Source organism: Schistocerca nitens, chromosome 2, assembly GCF_023898315.1.
Source record: "Schistocerca nitens isolate TAMUIC-IGC-003100 chromosome 2, iqSchNite1.1, whole genome shotgun sequence".
In the NCBI taxonomy this organism is placed as follows: Eukaryota; Metazoa; Arthropoda; class Insecta; order Orthoptera; family Acrididae; genus Schistocerca; species Schistocerca nitens.
In genome coordinates, this window is record NC_064615.1 from 762,569,666 (window position 1) to 762,597,231 (window position 27,566).

A 27,566-nucleotide genomic window follows, 5' to 3' on the forward strand; every position below is an offset into this window, starting at 1 on the left:
CCCAACATTTCCATGTCCAGACTGCTGCCTCAAAGACATACCATCTGCTGAAGTTCCTTGATTAAATACAAAGCTAATTCATAACAGGCATGTGCACGTAACTACATTGGTATGATGACATCACAGGCAAAACAAATACTGTGCTCCAAACACATGCTTACATGACCTATCTGTTGTGGGCTCAACCATTGTCCCGATATTATTGGTGTCATAATTATTATTGATTGAAATCTGACAGTGATTTGTGACACAAGGGAGTTCAGCCAACCATTACTGTAATGAGCATATATATGTTATCACATCTGAGACCATGGCTTTCAGTGGGAAAAATCTTATAAGAACACAAATAGTAATCGAAAACATGTTCATAGAACAAGTAGGTAGATTTAAATTTTTGAGGGTCATGTAATGTATGGAGGAGAGCTAGATCAGAAATATAAAATTGAGAAGTTCAGCTAAGTAAATAGTATCATTAGAAGATCACTCCAAAATAAAGTAAGGACAAAAACTTGATATTAAATAGGAAACTTCCTGAAATTCTCCAAAATTATTATTTATTTGATCACATACCAGCTGAAAACCAGCTTTTGACCAAATATGAGGGGCATTCAGTAAGTAATGCAACACTTTTCTTTTTCCTCAGCCAATTTCAGTTGAAAAAAATGCAGAATTTTTTGTAGGACACCATGGAATATTCTCACTTCAGTCCCTATGGTTTGATGAAGTTCTGACAGGTGGTGGCCCTATACATAGCCTTCAAAATGGTGGTTATAATGGAGGTACATTCTAAGCAGAGAGCTGTCATTGAGTTTCTTTTGGCAGAAAACCAGAGCATCACAGATATTCATAGGTGCTTGTAGAATGTTTGCAGAGGCCTGGGAGTGAACAAAATATGGTGAGACATTGAGTGAGGCATCTGTCATCATCACAACAAAGTCACATAAATCTGTCCGATCTCTCACATGTCTGTTGGCAGTAAACAGCTGTGATTCCTTCAATGTTGGAATGTGCAAACACTCTCATTCAAGGTGATCAACACATCACAATCACATACTTTGCTGCTCAACTGGATGTCTGTGTTGGTAGTGCTGACACAGTCATCCACCAGTTTGGGTACTCAAAGGTATATGCCTGTTGGATTCCTTGCTGGTTAACAAAAGACCATTGCCTACACATTACCAGGCTGATCGTGACAACATTTTGTCAAATGTCATCACAGGAGATGAAACGAGTTCATTTCTTCGAACCGGAAACAAAATGGTAATCCATGAAGTGGTTCCCGACCACCTTTACCCAAATGCAAATGAAATACTCCTTCTCCATGACAATACAAGGCTTCACACAAATCTGTGCAGCTGAGAGGAGCTCACAATACTTCATTGAACTGTTCTTTCTCATCCACCCTACAACCCAGATCTCACACGTCTTGACTTCCATCTGTTTGTCCCAATGAGGTTGCATTCCATATGAATAATGGGGAGGTTATTGATCCAGCAACGCCTTTCCTCTGACATTGACCAGCAGAGTGATTACATGCTAGCATACAGGCTCCCTCAGTAAGATGATGTAAGGCTATCACATTGAACAGAGAGTATGTTGAAAAATAGGGTTTTGTAGCCAAACACATGAGGAGTAATATGGTGTATTGGGATCCTGAATAAAACCAACCTGCGTTCAGAAAAACACGTTTTGCATAACTTACTGAATGCCCCTTGTAAATATAATTTTGCAGGACATCTGAAAGTTTTCACTATTTATTATTACTGTTCTTCCTCATCCACTCTACAGCTCAGATCTCACACCTTCTGACTTCCATCTGTTTGCTCCAATGAAGATGCACTATGTCTGAATCAGAACATGGATAATGGGGAGGTTATTGATCCAGCAAGACGTTGGCTCCAATATTGACAAGCAGAGCGATAACATGCGGGCATACAGGCACGAACAGAAAATTCTGTTAACATAAACCTATCTTAAATTTTATAAAGTTATGCTGGTACCAATATTGCTATAAAGGAATGAATATTCGGCAATGAAAAAAAAAAAAATAAAGAGTTACATGTCAACAAAATTAGCTCGGCGTTTTTCTGAGCCATAGCTCCCTCTTTATCTACAATAATAATACATCATAAATTCATGGACATAATGCTCAGCTCTTCCTTATTAACACATCCCCAAAATACAACTTCTCTTTCTTCATTACACTTCTGAAAATATAACTTGCTTGCACGAAAGTCCACCTTACATTTATTCATCATCCAGTTCCTCCATAAAATACACCCAACAGATAATGATTGAGCAACCAGGAAATGTTCTTCATATTATTTGCTATCAGTGTAAAACTTTAGCAATATATGTTTCTTTAGCAATATATGTTTAGCAATATATGTTTCAATATTGGAGCCATGAGTAATGTATATCACATTACTCACAGGAAAAGTTGGGATTTGTGCAACCTCACTTAACTACAGATACAATTTGTTTGACAGTATGCAGGCCCGGCTACTACTGTCCAGAAGTCTGTTAGTCTATTAGTACCGCAAACATTAATGTCAGTAATAGGTATCAACACATCTTCGGTAAGCACTTCCCATTCTCACATCAAGTCATCTCTTATCTCATAATCCATATCATACTGAATATTATTATTGTCAAGTGCAATTACAGGTTTGGACTGAGTTGAATCCAAAACTTCATTTAGTTTAACTATGAAAGTTGGGCTGGCATGCATTATTCATTTCTTTCCCAATCCAGCAATCTGTCTTGAGTGTGTCTATCATTGTGTGTCTGATAATTCTCTTCATAACAGTATTCTGAAAAGGAAAGTTGCTACTCACCATATAGCAGAGATGCAGAGTCGCAGATAGGCACAACAAAGAGACTGTCACAAATAAAGCTTTCAGCCAGTAAGGCCTTCATCAAAAATAGACCCTCTTCCCCCCCCCCCCACACACACACACACACAAACCAACACAAACACAAATCACACACAAAAAAATACACACGCCTGTAGTCTCAGGCAACTGAAACCGCACTGTGGGCAGCAGCACCAGTGCATGATCGGCATGGCGACCAGGTGGGGGTAAGGAGGAGTTTGGGGCTGGGATAGGGAGGGGAAGGGATAATAGGGTAGGGGTGGTGGACAGTGAAGTGCTGCTCTGGTTTGATGGAGGGCAGGGGAGAGGGGGGGAGGGTCATTACCAGAAAAAGAGAGAAGTAAAAACGACAGGGTGTGATGATGGAGTGAAGGCGGTGTAGTGCTGGAATGGGAACAGGGAAGGGGCTGGATGGGTGAGGACAGTGACTAATGAAGGTTGGGGCCAGGAGGGTTACAGGAATGTAGGATGTATTTCAGGGAAAGTTACCACCTGTGCAATTTACAAAAGCTGGTGTTGATGGGAAGGATCCATAAGGCACAGTCTGTGAAGCAGTCATTGAAATGAAGGATGTCACGTTTGACAGCATGCTCAGCAACAGGGTGCTCCACTTGTTCCTTGGCCACAGTTTGTCGGTAGCCATTAATGTGGACAGACAGCTTGTTGGTTGCTTGCCTACATAGAATGCAGCACAGTGGTTGCAGTTTAGCTTGTAGATCACATGGCTGGTTTCACAGGTAGTCCTGCCTTTTATGGAATAGGTGATGATTATGACCAGACTGAAGTAGGTGGTGGTGGTGGTGGTGGTGGTGGTGGTGGTGGTGGTGGTGGGAGGATGTTTGGGACAGATCTTGCATCTAGGTCTGTTACAGGGATATGAACCATGAAGTAAGGGTTTGGGAGCAGGGGTTGTGTAGGGATGGACGAGTATATTGTGTAGGTTCGATGGATGGCAGAATACCACTATGGTAGGGGTGGGAAGGGTAGTGGGCAGGACGTTTCTCATTTCAGGGCATGACGAGAGGTAGTCGAAACCCTGGTGGAGAATGTAATTCAGTTGCTCCAGTTCTGGATGGTACTGAGTTACAAGGTGAATGCTCCTCTGTGGCCAGACGGTGGGACTTTGGGAGGTGGTGGGACACTGGAAAAAGAAGGCACAGGAGATTTGTTTTTGTTCTCTTCATAACTATTACAGACTTCCCTAGACTCTCTGTAATCTATGTTTCTGCACGGACCATCTTTCCTTCTACTAAAACAATTTGGTGGCCTGTAGTTTCTGTGAAATTTGTCTTCATGTAGTGAAAAACATGTCTTGCAGTGAGGTTCATGATGAGGATGATGATGATAATGACAGTGTGCTACTCGTAAGGCAGATCTTCCATTGCAAATTCATAATTCTCTGATCATCCTGGTATTTTGCCATTCTTTTAGTAACTGTTTATGGTGCATTTATCTTTATCTTGTCAGTTAGTTGGTATCTTCTTCTACCTTTGGTTCTCTTCCCCGTCACCACTCCTTCTACTGCATTTGTGTATTCTCATCTAGTTAGTGTCCTTGCCAGTTTCTTTTCCTCATAATTGTTTCATGTATTTGTCCTTTCTTATTCACCACGTGTAACACAACTTCATTCCTCAAGTGATCTGGCCATTTAACTCTTTCCTTTCATTTCCAAATCCATTTATCAGAAGTGTCTAAACATTTATCCTTTTTCTGTTGCAGTGTCTGCATTTTAGCACAGTGCTGGGAAACACTCCATACAAAATACTCCACCTCCAGTTAAACATATATTTTGGAATAACTGGTCTTCATTTCATTTCTTGATTAGATGTCATGTTACTGGTTATTTCATGTCCTAGGTGCCTGAATCTAAAAACTCGTTCCATTAATTCATCACAAATTTTCACTCTTTATCTCTCTTGATGTCCTTGCAAAAATCATTGGCTTAGTATTTTTGCATTCAAGTTCATTCCATATTCCTCAAAACTAATGTTCAACTCTTTTAATTATTTTTAAATGTCTTTTCATTTTCACTTACAGTTAGTCATACCAGATATCAGCTTGCACTATCTGATCAGAAGTATCTGGACACCCTTTTGTAATGTAGAATTGACCACTAAGTGTCACAAGAGGCAGAGCCATCAGTATAAAAGGAGGCAGAAAGTATTGTGTTGTCAGAAGGGACACAGCAGAAGCAGAATGGTTTGGTCAGGAGAGCTCAGTGACTTATAATGTGGACTAGTCATTGTATGTCACCCAAGTAACATATCCATCAGGGACATTTCAACACTTCTCAAGCTGCCTGAGTTGACTGTTGGTGATGTGACTGTGAAGTGAAAACATGAAGAAACAACCGCAGCTAAATTGATGCCAGGTAGACCTCATGTTCTGACAGACAGAGACCATCGATCATTGTGGAAGTTGGTTATATAAAATCATGTGAAGTCAGTGGCAGGTGTCATATATAGTTTGCAAAGTTCTACAAGGAATCCAGCTAGCATAATGACAGTGCATAGGGAGTTAAAAATAATGGGGCACAATGGTCTGACAGCTCTCGTAAGCCAGCACACATCTCTGTTGTCGACGCTAAGTGGTGCTGGAGGTGGTGTAAAGAACAATGCTACTGGATAATGTTGGAGGTGGTGTAAAGAGCAATGCTACTGGATGTGGATGATTGGAAATGAGTGGTCCAGAATGATGAATCACACTATACTCAGCATCCGACATCACTACTTCCCCTGGTTATGCTACTTGAGGAGGAATGGACTATGAGGCAGGTGTCCTGACACATTTAATCAGATAATATATGTCATATATTTGATTATCCTTCTCCTATTGCCTCAGATACCTAGAGAACATTACTTGCCATCATGTGAAGTGCCAACAGTGAAGCATGGACGAGGTGGTTTTATGAAATGGGGGTGATTTCCTATGGTAGGGTGTGGTCCCCTCATTGCACTTAGAAAAACACTAAATGCATCAGAGCAATTTACAGCATTGTGTACAGTATACAGTTGAGGATGAGTTCAGAGACAGTGATTGTATCACCATGTTTATGGATCCTATCATAAAGTAGCATCCGTGAGGCAGTGGTTTGTAGGCTGTAACATTCCTGAAATGGACTGGCCCAAGCCTGAAGGAAGACCTCTGGGGTGAGTTAGAACATCAACTTTGCTCTAGACCCCAGCATCCAACATCACTAATTCCTCTGATTACACTACTTGAGGAGGAATGACTACGAGACAGGTGTTCTGATACATTTAATCAGATAATATATGTTATATATTTGATTATCCTTCCTCATATTGCCACTACGCATACTTGCTTAAAACATAATAATAGTGTGTCTTTTGTAAATGTTTAATTTCTTTGCAACAATATGGTAAACTATTTATTGCTTTTGTTTGAATTTAACTGATTAATTTAAATCTCATTCATGTATCCCTCTCCAACAGGAAGAAATATGAAATTATACGCCCATCAAAGTCGCTGAAAAAGCGAGGATTTTTCCAGGATGTAAAATGTATTACGGATATTCAGAAAGCTGTGATACAATCTGTCATTCATGTGAGTTATACATTCTAATATTTTTATTGTATAACAAAATAATAACTTTCTGTAATTATTGGCCTTGGCAAAGTGTCTACGATAATAACACTTGAAGGCTGTCTTAGTTCATATAGACTTCATTTGCATACATCATCTGGTAAATTTTTTCATTGGCTCCTTTTATTACCTTTTGTGCCTGGGTTCAATTCCTGGTACTGTCAAGAATTTTTTCTTGGCGGTAGGATGGGAACAGAGTGCACTCAGCTTCATGATGCTAATTAAGGAGCCACTTGAGTGAAAAGTAGTGGCACCAAGGTCTAGGATGCCAGCAATGGCTGGGAGAATAGTGTGCTGACTCCATGTCACTCTGTACCACTCCAAATGATGCTATTGACATAGGATGACACGGAGGATGGTTGGTCCTGATTGGCCCGTATGGGCCAGATCATAGAGTTTTGCTTTGCTCTCGTGATCCATTAGCCCACTTCATTCTGAGTGCACTCCCTAAGGATCATATTTACCTGTTTACAGCTTGTTCTTTACAGCACCGCTCTGTCAGTGTCTGACCTCCTGTGGTTTTCTGTGCCAGGTCTATACTTTCAGTACCATCTCCCTCAATCTGTAATTTCTTGATGCATTTTTTTTAAATAAATTTCTTTTAACTTTCTTGTTTCAAGTTTTTTCTAAATTCACAACTTACATGTTCTTTTTATTTGCTTCTTGGGTGTTTTTTTTTCCATAATGGTCAGTGAAAGATATCTATTTTACTAATGAAAGTCCACCAACTGTTTATATTTACACTGAGGCGACAAAAGTCATGGGATACCTCCTGATATTGTGTTAGACCACCTTTTGCCCAGCATAGTTCAGCTACTCAATACTTGGAAGTCCCCTGTAGAAATATTGAGCCATGATGCCTTTATAGCTGCCCATAATTCCGGAAGTGTTGCTGTTATAGGATTTTGTGTGTGAACTGACCTCTCGATTATGTCCCGTAAATGTGAGACAGAATTCATGTCGGGCAATCTGGGAGGCCAAATCATTGACTCGAATTGTCCAGAATGTTCTTCAAACCATTCGCGAACAATTGTGGTCGGGTGACATTGTACATTGTCATCCATAAAAATTTCGTCATTGTTTGAGAACATGAAGTCCATGAATGGCTGCAAATCATCTCCAAGTAGCCAGACATAACCATTTCCAGTTAGTGATCAGTCCAGTTGGACCACAGGACCCAGTCCATGCCATGTAAATACAGCCCACACTACTATGGGATCACCATCAGCTTGCACAGTGCCTTGTTGACAACTTGGGGTCCATGGCTTCATGGGGTCTGCATCACACTCGAACCCTATCATCGGCTCTTACCAACTGAAATCAGGTCTCATCTGACCTCTCCATGGTTTTCCAGTTGTCTAGGGTCCAACTGATATGGTCACAAGCCCAGGAGAGGTGCTGCAGGCAATGTCGTGCTGTTAGCATCAGTTGTCGGCTGCCATTGAACATTAATGCCGGATTTTGCTGCACTGTCCTAATGGATATGTACATCATACATCCCACACTGATTTCTGCAGTTAGTTCACACAGTGTTGCTTATCTGTTAGTGCTGACAACTCCACACAGATGTCGCTGCTCTTGGTTGTTAAGTGAAGGCCATTGGCCACTGCATTGTCTGTGGTGAGAGGTAATGCCCGAAATTTGGGATTTACAGCACACTCGTGACATTGTGGATCTCAGAGTATTGAATTCCCTAAGAATTTCCAAAATGGAATGTCCCATGTGTCTAGGTCCAACTACCATTCCGCATTCAGAGTCTATTAATTGCCATCGTGTGGCCATAATCATGTCAGAAACCTTTTCACATGAATCATCTGAGTACAAATGGCAGTTCTGGCAATGTGCTGCCCTTTTATACCTTATGTACATAATCGTAGTGTCATCTGTGTATGTGCCTTGACTTTTGTCACCTCAGTGTTGGATGTGAGGTTTTTATGTCTGGTAGGGATTTCATAGCAAAATCTCTGTCATCAGTTTTTGCAAGATTCACTTGAGGCTCTTCATCATGACCTGGCTTCAGCTGAAGCAGGTTGTATTGTTATACAGGGTTGAGAAAAAGAACTTGATAATAAAGTCATAACAGGGTAGATGATGTCAAATTGAGTACAGTGAAGTACAGTAGATCATCAGGTTGAAGTGTGAACTAAGACTGTGGTGAAAAAGAAAATAAATACTATTTTCTGACATCACATATTTTTCAGAAAATGCTCCAAAATCGCTATCTGGCATCACTACATTCAAGAGATGATTGACCCACCATCTCAAAAATTCTTGTCATGTTGCACGTGGGTGTTGCTGCCTCAAAAATTAATGTGACCAGCTCTTGAAGTGTATTGATCAGTGTCTGGCATATGTGGTCTTTCATAAAATTCCGTAGCAAAATTTCCAGCAGACCACTCTTGGGACTGTCATGCTCAGCTTACCTGTGAGCAAACATTTTATTAACTGTTGCTGGTATGCAGCACTGCATCATCCCATTGGAACAATATCCTTCAGTGTATGTGCAAAACGATGCCTTTGAACAGTATAGGTAATTCCTCTTGCAAAAAATGTCAATGATTATGTCCACTTAATCAGGGAGATAGAATGAAATGGCGAGTCAAGTTGCTACCAAAAATTCCTGCCCAGGCATACACTGAAAACCTTCCCCATTGACCATATTCTTGAATGTAATCAGGACTCTAATACACCAGCTGGTGATGGTTGTAGACATTAAATACTGCTCCTTAGTAAAAACAGCCTTGTCTGTAAACAGGATGAAGTAGGAAAAATGCCTTGATATCCGGGACAAAAAGAGATTTGCTCTTTTACAGTCTTCTATTGTCTAGGACTGGATCTTTTGTGTGTGGGAAGAATGTAAACAATTTTCCTTTCTGATTTTCCAAACAAGCTGATGTGTGACAGAGAGATCATGAGCTTGTAGTGTTACTGACTTGGCTTTTGCCTTGCTAGTAGTGTTGCTGCTCTTCGATGTCTGCCATTTTGTTATAATTTGATTTACTAACAAGATTTTTAATGATAAACACAACACTGCAGAAATTAAGTAGTGACCTTTCCACATTTATTGGCTCAAATTCCCTATCAGTGATTAGGTTGTCTCCAATAATTAAACATTATGTTGATGATATCAACACCAACACTGCATGCATGTTTTGACAGAGTCACGACACTTTTACAGTATGCTTTCACAGACGAGTTCTGCCTGTCAAACAGCTTTAAGTTGGTTTTAGTTACTTAGTCACTGTACATAGTAGCTGTTATATGAAATAACTTACAATATAATGTTTACAACTCAGTAGGTAACAACAAACTAAATGTGATATTAACAAAACAACATTAAATAAAGAAAAATTATATTAAAGCCAGGAGCAATATAAGAACAAGTAGGATTGCTACACCTTGGTCTGTTTTAAGCTGTTGCTCTTATGCTGGGTGAAGCAGTTGTTTCAGATTGCTGGAATAACTCTTCATCAAATTCCAGAGTCCCCACTATTTGCTGCCATCCTTTATTGACCTCTTCAGGTGCAAATGTGCCCTTTTCTCTTAACTGATGGTCCACAGCCTTAATGTTGGTGACTGCTGGTAGTCTTCTCTTTGAGAAATGTTCAGTACAGTATTTCATATGTTTGCACCTATAGCACTGCATCCCACTGCTCTATAAGCAGTATTGCATGTTGGTTAGCTGGTTATTAGTATATCTGTCTGTGGCACAGTTCAGCATGTGATAGCAGGTGCTGTGGAGCACAACACTCACGGCATAACACAGCAGCAGCTTAGTCAGATGAAAAAAAAAAAAACTGCTAGGCACACACAAACATGTTCATGATTATCACAGATAGGCTGTCATTTTATGGCTGTAGCTCCACAATGGTACATTACTGACATTATCAGATCACTTTTCTCCATACTGTATGGATGGAGAAATGAGCATTAATAAAAATGGAAATATATATTCAAAATAAAATCAACTACTCTCTTGATAAAAGCTTCACAGTTCACAATTCATGCAGTGATCAGTAATCCTATCCATGTGAAAACACACCACTGAAAATATAAAAATGGAGAATCAATTTTTTCTCTGCCTTTTATATGAACAAGATTGTCCACTCCTCAGTCATGCCACTTACCGGTACCCTATTTTATGACAAATTTTCTGTGGCAGCAGTAGCATATAATGGAAATTTTTATGTATCAGTTAAAAATGTACACGCATGAACATTTCCAGTATTAGATTACCATTTTTCCATCCTCATTTCAAAAACATCTTGGGACTTCAATAACAAATGTATTAATGGAAATATTGTATACTTACATCATGTAAACAAATATATGGTTATGCTGATATTTTGTTAAGATATTATAATCATTGTTCTTTAGTATTCAAGCAATTATCTGAAAAAGATAGATTGCTACTAACCACATAGAAGAGGTGTTGAGTTGCAGACAGGCACAATGAAAATACTGTTAAACATTTAAGCTTTCGGAGGAAAGGTCCTTCTTCCGCAGTAGAAAACACACACACTTTCACTCAAGCTCAGGCCGTGTGTGTGTGTGTGTGTGTGTGTGTGTGTGTGTGTGTGTGTTTGTGTTTGTGTTTGTGTGTGTGGGCGTGTGGGAGCACGCGCGCGCATGTTTTCTATTTTGGAAGAAGGACCTTTTTGTCTGAAACTTTTGTGTTTAACAATCTTTTCATTGTGCCTCTCTGCATCTCGTGAGTAGCAATGTATCCTTTTCATATTGCTGCTATTCCATCCTGGACTTAGCATTGTTTAACGGTATTTTAGAAATTTCATGTCTCATATTTATTGTTTGACACTTTATTTATCGTCTATTCTTATGGCTCAAAAATAATGAACACTGCAGAAATCACTATTTTCATGTTTCAGTCCGGTGTAACTTCATAAATAGTGTAGTAAAACTTTTACATTATACACAGTGTTCCAAAAATACTTCTGCAAACTTTGGGGACAGGTTCCTTACACCAAACATTCATACAAACATACATCTGGAAGTCCTTCGTATTTAAGTTATAATGATAGTTTACAGTATAAGTGATTTGTGCTCATTATGTAAACTCATAATAAATCCTCAGAATGACCTCTTTGCTTCTAAAAATAAATGCTGTTGTCAAATCATGGACTGTTGCACTATTTCAAATATGTCCTGATAGTTTTGAATGGTTTCACAGGCTTCCATAACACAGTGATGAAGCGTGTGTGCTTGTGAGTGGTCTGCTATCTAGACCAATTGTTTAAGATGCCCCAGAGATAATAATCCAGAAGATTGGGGACAGAGGTACATCAGGGCATGAGACCTGTCCTCCTTTACCTATGCATCTGTTATAGTAGATACCAGCCAGTGCATTTCAAACACTGAGACTGAAATGTGCTGGACCTCCATTATGCAAGAACACATGTTTCTTCTAATTTAAAGATGCACACCCTCTAGTAAATCTTAGAGAGTGTTCAGAATGAAGTCCCTGCAGACAGGACCTATAAGATATGCTGGGAGAACATATGACCCTAACAGACAGTCACCTACAAATCAGGCTCGTACATTAACCTTAAACTGATGCTGATGTCTAGCCTGTACTCTAGCATGAGTATTGCTATTGACCCATATGTATTGGTTGTGGAAATTTGTTATTCCATCTCTTTCAAATGACCTCATCTCTAAACAAAACCAAAGAGACAAGCAACAGATTGGCAATCTGTGCGACAAATAATCAGCAAAGTGTTTCCTGTGGTGGGTGGTCATCAGGCATAAGCGCCTGCACAAGTTGAAGAAGATACGGGTACAAGAGGTGCCCATGGAGTATCTTCCATGCTGAACTTGATAGCTGGCTCCTCCTCAAAAGCTTGTACAATGTGCTCTTCCTTATCAGTCATATGAGCAACAAGTGGTTTTCCTCGGGCAGTCATCTGTGGTGCCATGTATCGTGTCTCAGCAAAGTGACGATATACAGTACCAAAGGTTGGATGACTCAGCTGCCTTCAGTCTGAAGACACCATCTAATACAAGCTGTGTGGTGTTGTGTCCATTACCATTTTTGTCGCCTTACACAGCTGCTCACAGAATGAGTATCCTGTCATGTTCGAACAGAGCATTTTCAGTTAACTCACTGCCTGTAGTACAAGTATACAATGGGCACTTGAAGACAGATGAATGATGAATGTAAACAAGTCTCCCGGCAACATAACACCATCTAGGGTTCAGTGAGTCAAATGGGTGCATAGATAAGTGAAGTTATACCTGCACAGCTGATGAATATCAACTTTTATCAATAATTCAAAAAGAAGGATTTTTGTATATATTTTTATATGGGAATTTTTTTTTTTAAATTGTGTTGTAAGAAACCTTTCCCCAAAGATTGGAAAAGTATTTTTGAAGCACCATGTATATCACCATGATATCTGAGGACAAAGACAATGCCACTCTGTGTGCTTGTGATAAACCATTTGCTCTTCATGATACATGTTGTCACTGATATGCTTAGTGATTGATGCTTTAAGGGAATAAACTTCTTGTATGATAATTTTATTTCCTAATCCACAGAGTTCCCTGTGCTGTGTGCAAGACAAGACTTCTTGGGCATATCAGCTGTTTAAAGTTTACCAACAGTTTCCAGATAATTTGCTCAGATCTGCAATGAAAAAGATCCGTGAAGATCAAATAGTATCTCTTAAGAAGAATTATATGCATTTGGCACAGAGAAAAGGAAATTTCCTGCCATTGTCATGTTCTCCATTCCAGCTCTCTATCAGGTTTGTGTTGCAAAATTATTTAAATGGTGTTAAGGTCTGTTGAAAATGTACTCATATAGCTCAGTGCGCTGTATGTTAAATTTTTTATGTGAACAATGAGCCAAATCCAGATCAGATTTGTACATCAGATTAACAGCTGTTGGTTTGGTACACCGTACAGTCTAAGTGCGGGTATTAGGCAATTTGCTACACTCATCTAGGCAAATGCTGTAGTGGTTATCAATCCCTGCCTCAGAAACACAATACACAAATTGCAATTGCCCATCATTAATGGCAGAACAGAGGCAGAAGCAAAAAAAGAAAAGTATTCAGGTATCGTTACAACACACGTTGCAAAAGCTCTCATAATTCACTTATTTCTGTCTTTTAAAACACATCTTTCAAAGATTATTCACCACTGTCAATTTTTCGATTTTGTTGCATCATTTAAAGCTACTTTATAAGTTACTGTTCACAGAGTTCACATTATGTAAATGACCTACACAGTATGATGACAGTAATAGGTGCCCATCGGATTTCGTGCCCAGAAAGTAATGCACCGCATTTTTTTTCTCAGCCGAAAAAATGCTATGATTGCAAAACATTGTGTGTGTATCTCCTGAGTCAGCATGCCAAGTTTCCGTCACTTCCAACCGACAGTGTAGCTGCAGGATAGTTTCAGAATGATGTCTGTAGGTGATGTATGTTATAAGCAACATGCCATCATTGAATTTCTTACAACAGAGAAAGAAACTGTGGCGAATATTCACAAATGCTTGTGCAAAGTATATGGAGCATCTGATGTCAACATAAGTACAGTTAGTCGCTGGGCACAGAGGGTGAGGTCATCAGAAGGCGGTTCAGTGGAGCTCCAGGGAGACCATCCGCATCTCTCACACCTAACAGCCCTGACCTAGCTGCCTTGGACTTCCACATTTTTGGGCCATTAAATGATGCCATTTTTGGAAGAGATTTTGAGGACAATGAGGAGGTGATTCACACAATGAAGCATTGGCTCTGCTACCAGGACAAGGGTTGGTGCCAACAGGGCATACACGACCTTGTTTCGCACTGGAGGAAAGCCATAGAATGGAATGGAAATTACATGGAAAATAGGGTGTGTAGATAAAGCACCATTCTTTTGCGTGTGTAATTCTCATTTTGTTCAATAAAGAATTGTCGAGGAAAAATATGCAGTGCATTACTTTTTGGGCAACACTCATAGTACAAGTAGTTGCCTATCGTACTCTTTACCAATTCACCGAGGAGTCATCGGGATAGAGAGATACATACTGAGCATTAAAATACGTTTGGAATATTAATTATTTGCATAAATTTGGAACAGTGAGAATTAAATTCTTTCTAAATGTTGTGTAACATCGATTTGACACCATAAATTATCAGTGATATGCCAAGAACTTTTGCCAACCACTAACTGATCCATTTCTTGAGTGAGTGCTGCTTTTGTAGACTCATAATCATGGAATCATGCCCTACGTGGAAAAATACATGTTCTATTATTTCCCCTCAGTCACTTCATATGGATGCTGATGTAGTTCCAGTGAGCTAGAAGCCACCGTGATGGAGACAATGTACTCTCCTCCATAGGAAAAAGGTTCAAATAAATCTCCAATTTGTTGTCTTGATTTAGTTGTCTCATCCATTCTCTGAATTACTTAAAGTGAATGTTGGAATAGTGGCTTAGATAAAGCCCTGTGTGATTTCCGTCCTCATCCTTATTAAATCCAAGCTTGTGCTCCATTTGTAATGACCTTGTCATCATGAACTCTAAGCTAATGTTTCCAGGCATAGCTTCTTAAAATGGCCATGGTTGCTTCCTTCCACCATCCGTGTTAATTGAAGTTAGTACTTCATCTCTGATGAGTTTCAAGTCATCACTTTAATCTTTGACCATTGCACTTATTGATTTGTTGATGATTCATCTCTGGTATTACTCACAGTGCATTCTCTGGTATTGTATTTATGTTGCAGCCTTTTACCTTTGTCAGAAAGCTTCAGAAATTCTAGCATGAGTTGCTGTGGTATCAATTACAGTCTTAGGAGTTTTGTTAGTAAGTCATCCTTAAGAGCTGCAATGTCTGTCTGCATAACTGACTAGTCAGCACAGTAGACTGCCATGCGGGGGACCTGGGTTCGATTCCCAGTACTGCTAGGAAGTTTTCCTTGGTGTGAGAAGGGAACAGGGTGCTCTCAGCCCTGTGAGGCCAGCTGAGTAGCTACTTGACCGAGTAGTAGTGGTTTAAAGGTCAAGAAACCTGACAGTGGCCGGAGAGTGGTTCGCTGACCCCATGCTCCTCCCTACCGCATCCCGTGATGCCATTTGCAGCAGATGACGTGGTCAGATGGACCCAATTGGACCGTATAGGGACAGAATGCCAAACTCTACTTTGCTTTTCAGAGCTGAAGTGATATTTAAAACAAAATTATCAGAGAATTTGAACTCATTTGGGCCTGCTGCATCACATATGCCATATGACGACATTATACTGGGTGTCCGAAAAGTCTTTCCCTGATTACATAAATTGGTGACTCAGGCTAGAAGTAAGATACAAATATGAAACTGGTGTCTAATTGTTTACAAACTATCAAAGTTTTTTTCACGCATCAGTAAACTTCCACATGAGCACCCTTGGTGGCACATAGCACATCTAGGCGATATTCAGTTTCCATCCACACATTAGCCAACATCACTGGAGGTATCGATTCAACGACTGTAGTTATCCGTTGCCGCAGGGTTTCAAGATCTGGTACACGTGTTAGGTAGACCTCGTTCTTGACATAACCCCATAAAAAGAAGTCTAATGGGGTTATGTCAGGAGAGCATGGAGGCTAGACCGTTGGCAGCATTTCGATCGCAAAGTCATATCGACGTGTACTGTCATTGGGAAACAAGGCCTGAACGATTTGCACTTTGTATGCACAAAACAATAAATATTTGTGTAAAATGTCATGGAGAGAGCTTTTTGGCATCTGTAATTAACGTGAGGCCCTGCGCACCGATTTCTTCGGACTTCACAGAAAAGACTGCCTTACAGCTTCCACCCTATCTGCTGGGGTTCTTGGTCGAACAGACCTCGGAAGGTCAGCAACCGATCCTGTATTCTTGAACTTCTCATACCAGGCTTCAATGCTCTTGACATCAGGTGGATTCCTTCCAAATGTTGTCTGGAAGTGTCTCTGCACTGTGGTTGGTGATCGTGTCTCATGGAACCACAGGACACACTGTGCCTCCTCTGATTGGTTAACATGGCTTCTTGGGCACTGCACCTCATCCGCTACTTACGTACTGCGAACCTAAAACAGAAAAAAAACTTTGATAGTTGTAAACAATTCGACACAAGTTTCATATATGTATCTTACTTCTAGCCTGAGTTATCAATTTAAGTAATCAGGGAAAGTCTTTTCGGACACCCTGTACATTATGCTGTGCGACCAAACTGCTGCTGTGTTCAATTGTATTCAGAATGAGATTTTCACTCTGCAGCGGAGTGTGCGCTGATATGAAACTTCCTGGCAGATTAAAACTGTGTGCCCGACCGAGACTCGAACTCGGGACCATTGCCTTTCGCGGGCAAGTGCTCTACCAACTGAGCTACCGAAGCACGACTCACGCCCGGTACTCACAGCTTTACTTCTGCCAGTACCTGTTCGAGTCTCGGTCGGGCACACAGTTTTAATCTGCCAGGAAGTTTCAATTGTATTGTTTATTACAGTGGGCTTATTTTGGCATGATTGCCATCCTCAGTTTGTATATGGAAAATACATAGTTTTTATACAATATTTCAAATTTTGAAGTAGATAATTTAACATATTATAGACCTCTGGAACAGTGGCTTAGATGAGTTAGAACATCGACTTTGCTCCAGACCCCAGCATCCAACATCACTACTTCCTCTGCTTACACTGCTACATACTTCAGGTGGTCTTGATATCCATATGAAATTGATGTCCCATTTGCTGTCACATTACTGTATAAGTTTGCTCCTTTGATTTTGATGGAGCTATAGTAAGTGTTAAACGTATGCTGGAGCAGCTATTCATGAAATTTTTGAATTATTTCATAATGATGTTACTCGACAACTCTAGTGACAATTGAGTCAATAATGTTACATTGGAAGAGATTCTGCACAGATTCGGAGAGGAAAGGAATACATGGAAAATACTGATAAGGAGAAGGGACAGGATGATAGGACATCTGTTAAGACATGAGGGAATGACTTCCATGGTACTAGAGGGAGCTGTAGAGGGCAAAAACTGTAGAGGAAGACAGATTGGAAAACATCCAGCAAATAATTGAGGATGTAGGTTGCAAGTGCTACTCTGAGATGAAGAGGTTAGCACAGGACAGGAATTCGTGGCGGGCCGCATCAAACCAGCCAGAAGACTGATGGCCAAAAAAAAAAAAAAAAAAAAAAAAAAAAAAAAAAAAAAAAAAAAAAATGTTACATGGTTATAGATTGTTTGCTTCTATACATAGCAGCATCTTGACCTCATAGCATAATATACACTGATAAGACAAAGTGTTATGACTGCTGCCCACTGTGGTGTTGGATGCAGCCTGGTTGTGTTGTGGGCACATGATGTGTTAACAAAAGTATGTAAATGGAGCAGACATGGACAGGGGATCACCCTAGCTGCTAGCTAGCTAGTATGGGTTGCAAATGGGACACCCATTGAGATAAGTGACTTTGAGAAAGGGCACATTATTATTACGCAAAACCAGTGAATGACTATACTGAAAACGGTGAAGCTGGTTGAATGCTCACGTGCTACTGTTGTGAGCATCTACGGAAAGAGGTAGGACAGTGATACTACCACTAGGTATTAAATGGTTGGATATCCACTATTCTTCACAGAACGTGGGGTGTGGAGGCTTGTCTGCTGTGTAAAGCAGGGTAGGTGATGATCCGTGGCATCTCTGCTAAAAGAGCACAATGTTGGTGCACACACAACTGTTTTGGAGCACACCGTTCATCGTACATTGCTAAACATGGTGCTCCACAGCAGACCACCTCTGTATGTTCAAATGTTGACCCAATGACTTTGTCAGTTACGATTTTGGTGGGCATGGAACCAGTGGAATCCAACTGTCAGTCAGTGGAAACATGTTGGTTCTTCATATGAATCACATGTTTGCTACACAAGGTCAATGGTCGTCTCCACAAATGCTGTCATCAAGGTGAACTGTGGCTCAAAACATGCAGCATGCCACAGATGCAGGCTGGTGGGAGCAGTATTATGCTACGAGAGACATCCTTCTGCGCTTTAATGGCACCTGTGGTCGTAATCGAAGACATGCTGACAGCTGCGAACCACCTCCATCCTTTCATGTTTGATGTCTTCCCCAGCAGCGATGTCATCTTTCAGCAGTATACACTATGTGATCAAAAGTATCTGGACACCCCCAAAAACATACGTGTTTCATATTAGTTTCATTGTGCTGCTCCTACTGTCAGGTATTCCATATCAGCAACCTCAGTAGTCATTAGACATCGTGAGAGAGCCGAATGGGGCACTCCGCAGAACTCACGGACTTCGAAGGTGGTCATGTGATTGTGTGTCACTTGTGTCATATGTCTGTATGCAAGATTTCACACTCCTAAACATCCATAGGTTCTTTGTTTCCGATGTGATAGTGAAGTGAAAACGTGAAGGGACACGTGCAGCACTAAAATGTACAGGATGACCTCGTATGTTGACTGACAAAGACTGCCAGCAGTTGAAGAGGCTCGTAATGTGTAATAGGCAGACATCTATCCAGACTATTACACAGGAATTCCAGACTGCATCAGGATCCACTGCAAGTACTATGACAGTTAGGCAGGAGGTGAGAAAACTTGGATTTCATAGACGAGCAGCCACACATCACACCAGTAAATGCCAAACACCATCTCGCTTGGTGTAAGGAGTGTAAACATTGGACAATTGAACAGTGGAAAAATATTGTGTGGAGTGGCTAATCACAGTACACAATGTGGCGATCCAATGGCAGGGTATGGTTATGGTGAATGCCCATTGAACGTCATCTGCCAGTGTGTGTAAAATTTGGAGGCGACAGTGTTACGGTGTGGTCAAATTTTTCATGGAGGGCTTGCACGCCTTGTTGTTTTGTGTGGCATTACCACAGCACAGGCCTACATTGATGTTTTAAGCATCTTCTTGCTTTCCACTGTTGAAGAGCAATTCAGTGATGGCGATCGCATCTTTCAAGATGATCGAGCATCTGTTCATAATGTACAGCCTGTGGCAGAGTCGTTACATGACAATAACATCCCTGTAATGGACTGACCTGCATGGAGTCCTGACCTGAATCCTACAGAACACCTTTGGGATGTTTTGGAACGCCAGCTTCATGCCAGGCCTCACCGACTGACATCGATACCTATCCTCAATGCAGCACTCTGTGAAGAATGGGCTGCCATTCCCCAAGAAACCTTCCAGCACCTGATTGAATGTATGCCTGCGAGAGTGGAAGCTGTCATCAAGGCTAAGGGTGGACCAACACCATATTGAATTCCAGCATTACCGATGTAGGGTGCCACAAACTTGTAAGTCATTTTCAGCCAGTGTCCAGATACTTTTGATCACATAGAATAATTGTCTGGGTTCTTGGAGCCAGAACCATTTACAGTGATTTGAGGTACATTATAGTGAACTCACATTGATGTCTTGGTGACCAAATTCGCCTAATATAAATCGTACGGAACCCAATTGGGTCACTATTGGAGACCATCACTGCTTATGAAGGTCAGCAGCCCATTGTTTACATGAATTATATGACTTGTGCATAGACATCTAATGCCACGTACCTCCTCAAACCTACCAACAAACTGTTGGATCCCCGATATGCAGAATCAATGATGTATTTCGTTCCAAATGTGGACCAGTAAGATACCAAGCAAGTGATCATGGTGTTGTGGCTCATCAGTGTATAATGTCCTTATGTGATCAGAGAATGTTATGGACTTATGTTTTGTATCATGTTATTGACAGTATTGGTGTGTGTACTTGAAGTAACTATTGAGACACTTCATCTCTTGTCATTTATTTTCGCCAATACAAAAGTATAGTATCTGTTTACATGTGATGTTAAAAGAACAGTAAAACATCCATCATTGTCTCTGGTTCACACTGTTTGGTAATATTCTAGACTGTGTGTAACACTGCAGAGTATGTGAAGAATATCCTAGCCAGTAAAACTTCTTATAATGTCTGTCATGAGTCTTCAGAAGTTACAAGTGACCTGTTTTGTTGGTTGTGGAAGCAAGTGTATTTCTAGGTCTGGTGATAACAGACTACTAGTTTTCTCATTTTTTTCTTACTGGGTGATTTGTTGTTGTGAAGTAACCACACTTCAAATTCTTATTGTATCTTTTATATTTTCAGGACTAATAGAACACATAATGATATAGACTCTTTTTGCTGCTTTTCAAAAATTTTGGCGATACGTTTGACATCATTAGAATTTTGTAATCATCTTGGATTGATTTTCAGGAAGGGAAGTCAGTGTCTTGCATTGTTCTATCCTGTACACCACAAACTTAGCCAAATGATACATAACCGCACTCACCCATCAAAGTAAATCATTATCAATAATTATATTCCTAACACACTTCCAAAAAGGTAAAGATGGAAATAACAGTAAAACTGTTGTATAGTACATTTCATTGAAGAACTATGATGCAGCTCATTTTCCTCTCCTGTGCAAATTTTGTCATCTCAAGAGTAGCGCTTCCACATATAATTCTCAATTATTTGTTATATATATTCTAAGATCTGTCTGTTCTTAAAAATATTTCTTCTGTAGTTCCCTCTAGTGCCACACAAGTTATTCCCTGATGTCTTAACACAGATCCCATCATCGTGCCCCTTCTTGAATTTAATGTTTTCCACATATTCCTTTCCTTGCTGATTCTGCAGAAAATCTCTTTCATTTTTTATTTTGTCAGTACACTTAATATTCAGCACCCTCCTGTAAAAACACATCTCAAACTATTCTTTTATGGTTTTCCACTGTTCACAGTTCCCTCCTATACAATTGCCCTCCGGCTGTGCACTTTCAGAAATTTCTTTCACAAATGAAGGCTGATGTTTGATGCTAGTAGACTTCTTCTAGTGGGGAATGCTCTCTTTGCATGCACTAGTCTGCTCCTTACATTGTCTTCGCTTTGTCTGCCATGTATTATTGTGCTTCTAAGTTAGCAAAATTCTTTCACTTCATCTGCTACATGGTCCCCAATTTCAGTGCTAAGTTTGTTGATAATAGCATTTCTATTGCTCCTTAATGCTTTTATGTTTCTTTGGTTTACTCTTAGCCAATCCTCTGTTCTCATTAAACTGTTAATTTCTTTCAAAAGGTCCTGTAATTCTTCTTCATGTCCACAGATGATAGCAGTGTCATCAGTGAATCTTATTGTTTATATACATTCATCCTGGATGATGCTGTATCACTTAAATGCAGGGGCCAGTTAAGTGTCTCACTCACTACATTAAAATACACTAAACTACACAAATCTTCATGTACTGTTTCAGAAACTTTTCAAAAATATGCTGAGGTTTCCATTTTCCTGGATGTTATGCACTTAGAAACAACAGGGGGAAAAGTGCATAGGAATATCTTGCAGAAGTTAATGTTTTTATAATATTCTTGAGCAGTTGTGTTACAGTCCTCTTCTGCAGGCAATGTCTACCTGTATCTCAGAATTAAACAAGAGCATATTGGTTACATACAGGCCACCTAAGATGCATGTGTCAACCATGTATGTCACATCTCTCGCACACAATTTAAGAAGTGAGGGTAACAACTCATTAGATAGTTGAAGTAGATGTAGATGTCCATTTGGGATGAGATATCACTAGGGAAGGGGAAAAGGAATGCAAACAACAAAAGGGACAGGTAAGTATGGGTAAACAGTATAAAGGAATATTGAAGGTGAAACTGGATGGTATTTGATGAGGAAAAAGAGACAAACATGAAGTGAACACATGAAATACCCCATCAGTCCAAAAAGTTTCATGATTGGATTAATGAAAAATAAAAAAACTTAAGATGCTGGTTTTAATGTATTGGGTCATTTACATAGTCTCAGTCCACTGGATGGAAAGAGTGAGTAATAAAAGAGTATTGGAAAGGGTTGGTGAGAGAAGATGTCTGCTGAGGGCTGTAAGAGAAAGGAAAAAGAACTGGTTGGAACATTAATTGAGAAGGGAGTGCTTACTGGCTGATGCTTTGGAAGGATTGGTTTGTGGGAGAAGACTGAGAGGAAGAAGGAGATACAAGATGATAGACAACATAAAGGGAAGAGAACATTATGCAGACCTGAAGAGGATGGCAGAAGACCAGACAACCTGGAGAATTACCATGGGAAAACCTGCCTTTTGGCAGAACACTGATGATGATGATGATGATGATGATGATGATGATGATGAGTCCACTTTGATATACAACACACAAAACTTTCACACAGTAATGTGAATTTGCAGAAAATTCCTTCTTTGGGATTTTACTTAGCTCGCATGTCATGTTCACACCTTCTTTGATCTTGGTGTTGTTGTTTTGTTGTACATTCATACCAATAACACCAAGTTTTGTGATCTGTGTAGATTTTTTCCACGAAAAAATTTTATGCGTTTTTCATTTCAGTCAAGTTCCAGCAGGTGTCCATGCTATTTTTTTTTTTTTTTTTTTTTTTTTTTTTTTTTTTTTTTTTTTTTTTTTTTTTTTTTTTTTGCTCAAGGTGTGCAGGACGAACTTTGAACAAATTTCTCTCTTCTTCAAAACAGTTCTGGAGACTGTCTTGAACAGTTAATTTAGAGATGTTCAGTTTGGTGCTCCATTGCAATTTGTGACTCAACAGTGTTGACACACTAAAGCCACATGCCTAGTACTTAACATTGCCTGTTCACATTTGTTGTTTACAGTTGTTAGTTCAGTTGTCACTGCACTGATGTTGCTTACATACCAGGAATAAAATCAGTCGTGGGACTTATTGGATGGACAGTGTAGATGTGGGACATGGAGCAGTGAATATGTTATATGGCTGCAGAAGGATCTGTGGATAACAATTCAAGTCTTTGTTACATGAGAATACCGGAGAAAATTGCAATGTGGTTTGTAAAATGGATTTGTGGTGTAAGGATATTTGTTGGCAAGTTTTCACTTGCTAAGGATGTACCATGTGTAGGGGCCTATTGCAGTATCTGATGCAGGGTAGTATACAGATCTAGAACACCAATTGGACTTGAGACATGCAAAACTGAAGCTCAACAGTTTTCTTTGTAAAAATTGTGATTTGTTCATGCAGCAGTAGGTCTATTTCGTATAGAACTGGATATCCCAGAAAAAAGCATCTGCTTTCTGTAAGGTATCAAGCCAGACTGTAGCATATTATGTTACAATCAATCGAGAAAAAAGAAGAAAGAAGTATATGAATGCAACAAAATAACGATTTCGGAAGAATTTAACGAGAAAGAAGAAATGGTCATTGTTGTTGACACTGGATCTTGATGAAGGTAAAAGCCCAATTGAGGCCAACAAAACTATTGTCCAGTGCCTAGGGACCGGACAGTCTGTCAAAGACAAAATCAAGCACCACATTGCCTGTCTCAAAAGCAGCGAAGTGCCGCAGGAGACTCAGTCATTACAGAACAGTGGAATTTTGCCTCTGAAGAATCAATAGAAATCTTGCAACAGCAGCTAAAAGAAATTAGATTGAGGAAACCTTACCGATAGCCTGGAAAATAGCCCATTCCATTCATTGCATTAGGGAGGCAGCATGGAAAACATGAACAACTACATAGAAAATATCCCTGCTACCAGAAACCTACAAAATTCTCCCACTTGCCATCCTGGAGTGCTTAGAAGCCAAAGTCAAACGTCAAATGTGGAAATACTAAGGAGGTTTCAGCAATCCACCTTACATAAAATAGTATACTTGTGCTATAAGTTACTGGTCTTCTAAGGGGAAAGACAATATTAAAATAATGGTCCACAGTATCAGTAAATATTTTTGCTTTCTTATTAGTATCATCCTCATTGAATGCATCCTTCCAGGATTCATGATATAGCATAAATCTAATAAATTCTAAATTCTTGGAATCATTAATTAAAAGTCTGTATGTAATTTTTGGCTTGTCAGAGGAGACACAGCAAGACAACTATAATTTTATCAAGATCACCTAGTGATCAAACAATCCAGTCAACATATTTTCAACATTTAATAATGGAGTGAAAGAATTATAAATAAAAATGGTGTCAATAAGGTTACTGGAGATAGCAGTTATTCTAGAGGGTTAACTGACAATACCTTCCATATTAAATGTAGCCACAAGGTCTAGTGAATTTAGTAATAAATGGAAAAATTAACAGTTAATAGTTTTGTTTCCTTCTGAACTGTGCACATGCAGTACATGTTCCAGATTTATTAAAAACTCTGAAAGAGTGCCATCAAGAAATATGTATGCATAAATAATTGATTTCTTTATTATGAAGATATGATCGGTTTTGTTTAATTTGTGGAAATTAACCCTGTTTTTGACAAGAGGTAGGCAGACACCACCTCTTTTACGTAACTGACTATACCTATTGCCAGTTGTAAATTTTATAACTTAGAAATTAGCAGTTCTTCATCCTTGATCCATTCCTCACTGATATGGATCAGATGTACATTACAAATAACAGTTGATCAGAAGACTTCTAATTCAAAAAATTTCTTTCTTACAGACTGAATATTCTGATAGTAAATATTTTTTTAATCGTTTTGTTGCTCCATGTTCTTTAGGGATTTTTCATCAATGCACTTTCTGTTACTGCACTAGGTATGACAATGGTAGTCACTTGAAGATCTTTCTTAACACCGTGCAAAAGTTTATTAATTTTCTACCTTGACTGTCTGCTAGGAAGAGGATGCCAACCATTTTGTTTATTGATTTCTTCTTTACATTCTGATAAACATTTTTATCCATGTCACCAAAACTTTTATGAAGTTCATTGTTTTCTGTGCATTAATTATTACTGTCACTTGAAGGTGGGACATCGACATTTTTTTTCTACAACTGAGACATGTTTTGCAAAATATGATAGCAATTTAGATCCAGAAATCCTACCTCTGTAATTTACCTTCTCACACACAGACATTTTATGCTTTTGTCCTTAATTATCGCACATGATTTGTGAAGCTCCATTCGTAACTTCAGGTTTTCATTTTGTCGATTGATAACACAATTTCTTAAGCCATTCACCAGTTTCTGTAAGCTTCATAAGCACTCATTAAGCTTTGACATTTCACTATCATAATTACTTGAAACATACAGCTATGTTTTTCCTGCAGAAACTTTACTCACTATAACATTTACAGCCATTGTGCCAAAGTTATAAATGAGTTACTAAGTTGGTGCAACAGTTTTATTACATCAGGACACATTTGTCTTCAGTCTGATGAAAAATATAAAGTATTTTCAGTTGTAAAGTTATTATACACCTACATCTATATCTGCACTGATACTCTTCAAACTGTTGTATGGTCAGTTGCGGTGGGTACATAATGTACAAGCCGTTAGAAATGTGTATGAGGAATTGAGTTGACATTCAGTGTCTGAGGAAATGAATGACAGTTTTAGACAAAAAAGTCACTGTTGGTTGACATTGTTAATATTGCACATAGAGGTCATAAGACATCGACCTGTTAATTCCGAGAATCTTTGTTGATAAATGCAAATGTGTTTTCTCTTGAGCCATTTCTGTTACGAAGTAATTTTAATTTCTTAAAACACAATACCTCTTTGCACAAAATTACATTCGTTTGATTCTCAATACTGATCATTCTTTTCCAGCTATCGACACATATTACAAACAAGTTATCAATATTCAATATTCCATCAGTCATTCACCATGTCATTGAGTTTGGAGAACTGGCATACATCAAATGACTGGGAAAGTAATCCTGAGGACAGAGGTCTGAAACTGATGATAACTGATGGTGGATCAACTGCAGCTTTAGTGGAACTGTTCTGTAAAGGAGTGGTAAGAAAGTTTTTGTAAAAAATGAAACTATCAATGCTACAGTATGCCCCTGATTCTGCTTCATCCAAGTATTAAAAAGAAATATGAAGTAATACATTATCATGTGGCTAAACGGAATATGAACTATACCAAACATTTACGAACATAATTTCGGCAGATCCATAGATCACTGTTTCACAAAATAATTATATCTTGGGTACCTAATACCCCACAAAGGGGAAAAATACTTTCTTTCTTTAGCACTTCAAAATGTGTTGGGACATATGTTATCTCAGTTGTAAGTTGTATACATATGTTCAGTTCTTGTCTTCTCTGATAGGCTTTGCTGCTTTCCTTTCCAATAATATCAACTGAGAATTTCATCCTCGTTGGGCAGGAAAAATAGTAGGTGAATGTGGATCCTGGGAAAGGATTGAAAGAAGAAATAATCTGGTAGAATTTTGCACAGAGCATCATTTAATCATCGCTAATACTTGATTTAAGATTCATAAAAGAAGGTTGTGTACATGGAAGAGCCCTGGAGGCACCAGAAGGTTTCAGTTTGATTATATAATAGTAAGACAGAGATTTAGGAGCCAGATTTTAAATTGTCAGACATTTCCAGGCACAGATGTGTACTCTGACCACAGCTTGATGGTTTTGAACTTTTGATTAAAAATTAAGGAATTGGAAAAAGATAGGAAATTAAGGAGATGGAACATGGATAAGTTGAAAGAACCAGAGGTTGTTGAGAGTTTCAGAGGGTAATAGACAACGGTTGACTAGAACAAAGGCGCAGTGGTTAGCACACTGGACTCGCATTCGGGAGGACGACGGTTCAATCCCGTCTCCGGCCATCCTGATTTAGGTTTTCCGTGATTTCCCTAAAATCGCTTCAGGCAAATGCCGGGATGGTTCCTTTGAAAGGGCACGGCCGATTTCCTTCCCCATCCTTCCCTCACCCGAGCTTGTGCTCCGTCTCTAATGACCTCGTTGTCGACGGGACGTTAAACACTAATATCCTCCTCCTCCTCCTAGAACAAAGAACAGGGGAAAGGAACACAGTAGAAGACAAATGGGTAGCTTTAAGAGATGAAATAGCGAATGCAGCAGAGGATCAGATAGTTAAAAAGACAAGGCCTAGTAGAAGTCCTTCAATAACACAGGTGATAGTGAATTTAATTGATGAAGGAAGAAAATATAAAAATGCACCAAATGAAGCAGGTGAAAGGGAGTACAAATGTTTAAAAAATGAGATAGAAAGTGCAAAATGGCTTAGCAGGAATGACTAGAGGACAAATGTAAGGATTTAGAAGATTATTT

At 39.3% G+C, this 27,566-nt stretch overlaps 1 protein-coding gene across 2 annotated transcripts in view; it reads left to right on the top strand.

Annotated features, from left to right (window-relative positions):
• Positions 1–27,566, top strand: part of LOC126236994 (general transcription factor 3C polypeptide 1) — a 351,606-nt gene that overhangs the window by 246,157 nt on the left and 77,883 nt on the right. For both annotated transcript variants that reach the window (XM_049946720.1, XM_049946718.1), the window contains exons 23-25: positions 6,329–6,440; positions 13,035–13,243; positions 26,075–26,264. In XM_049946720.1, coding sequence (XP_049802677.1) covers positions 6,329–6,440; positions 13,035–13,243; positions 26,075–26,264 — 511 coding nt within the window. The remainder of the gene's footprint in view (positions 1–6,328; positions 6,441–13,034; positions 13,244–26,074; positions 26,265–27,566) is intronic.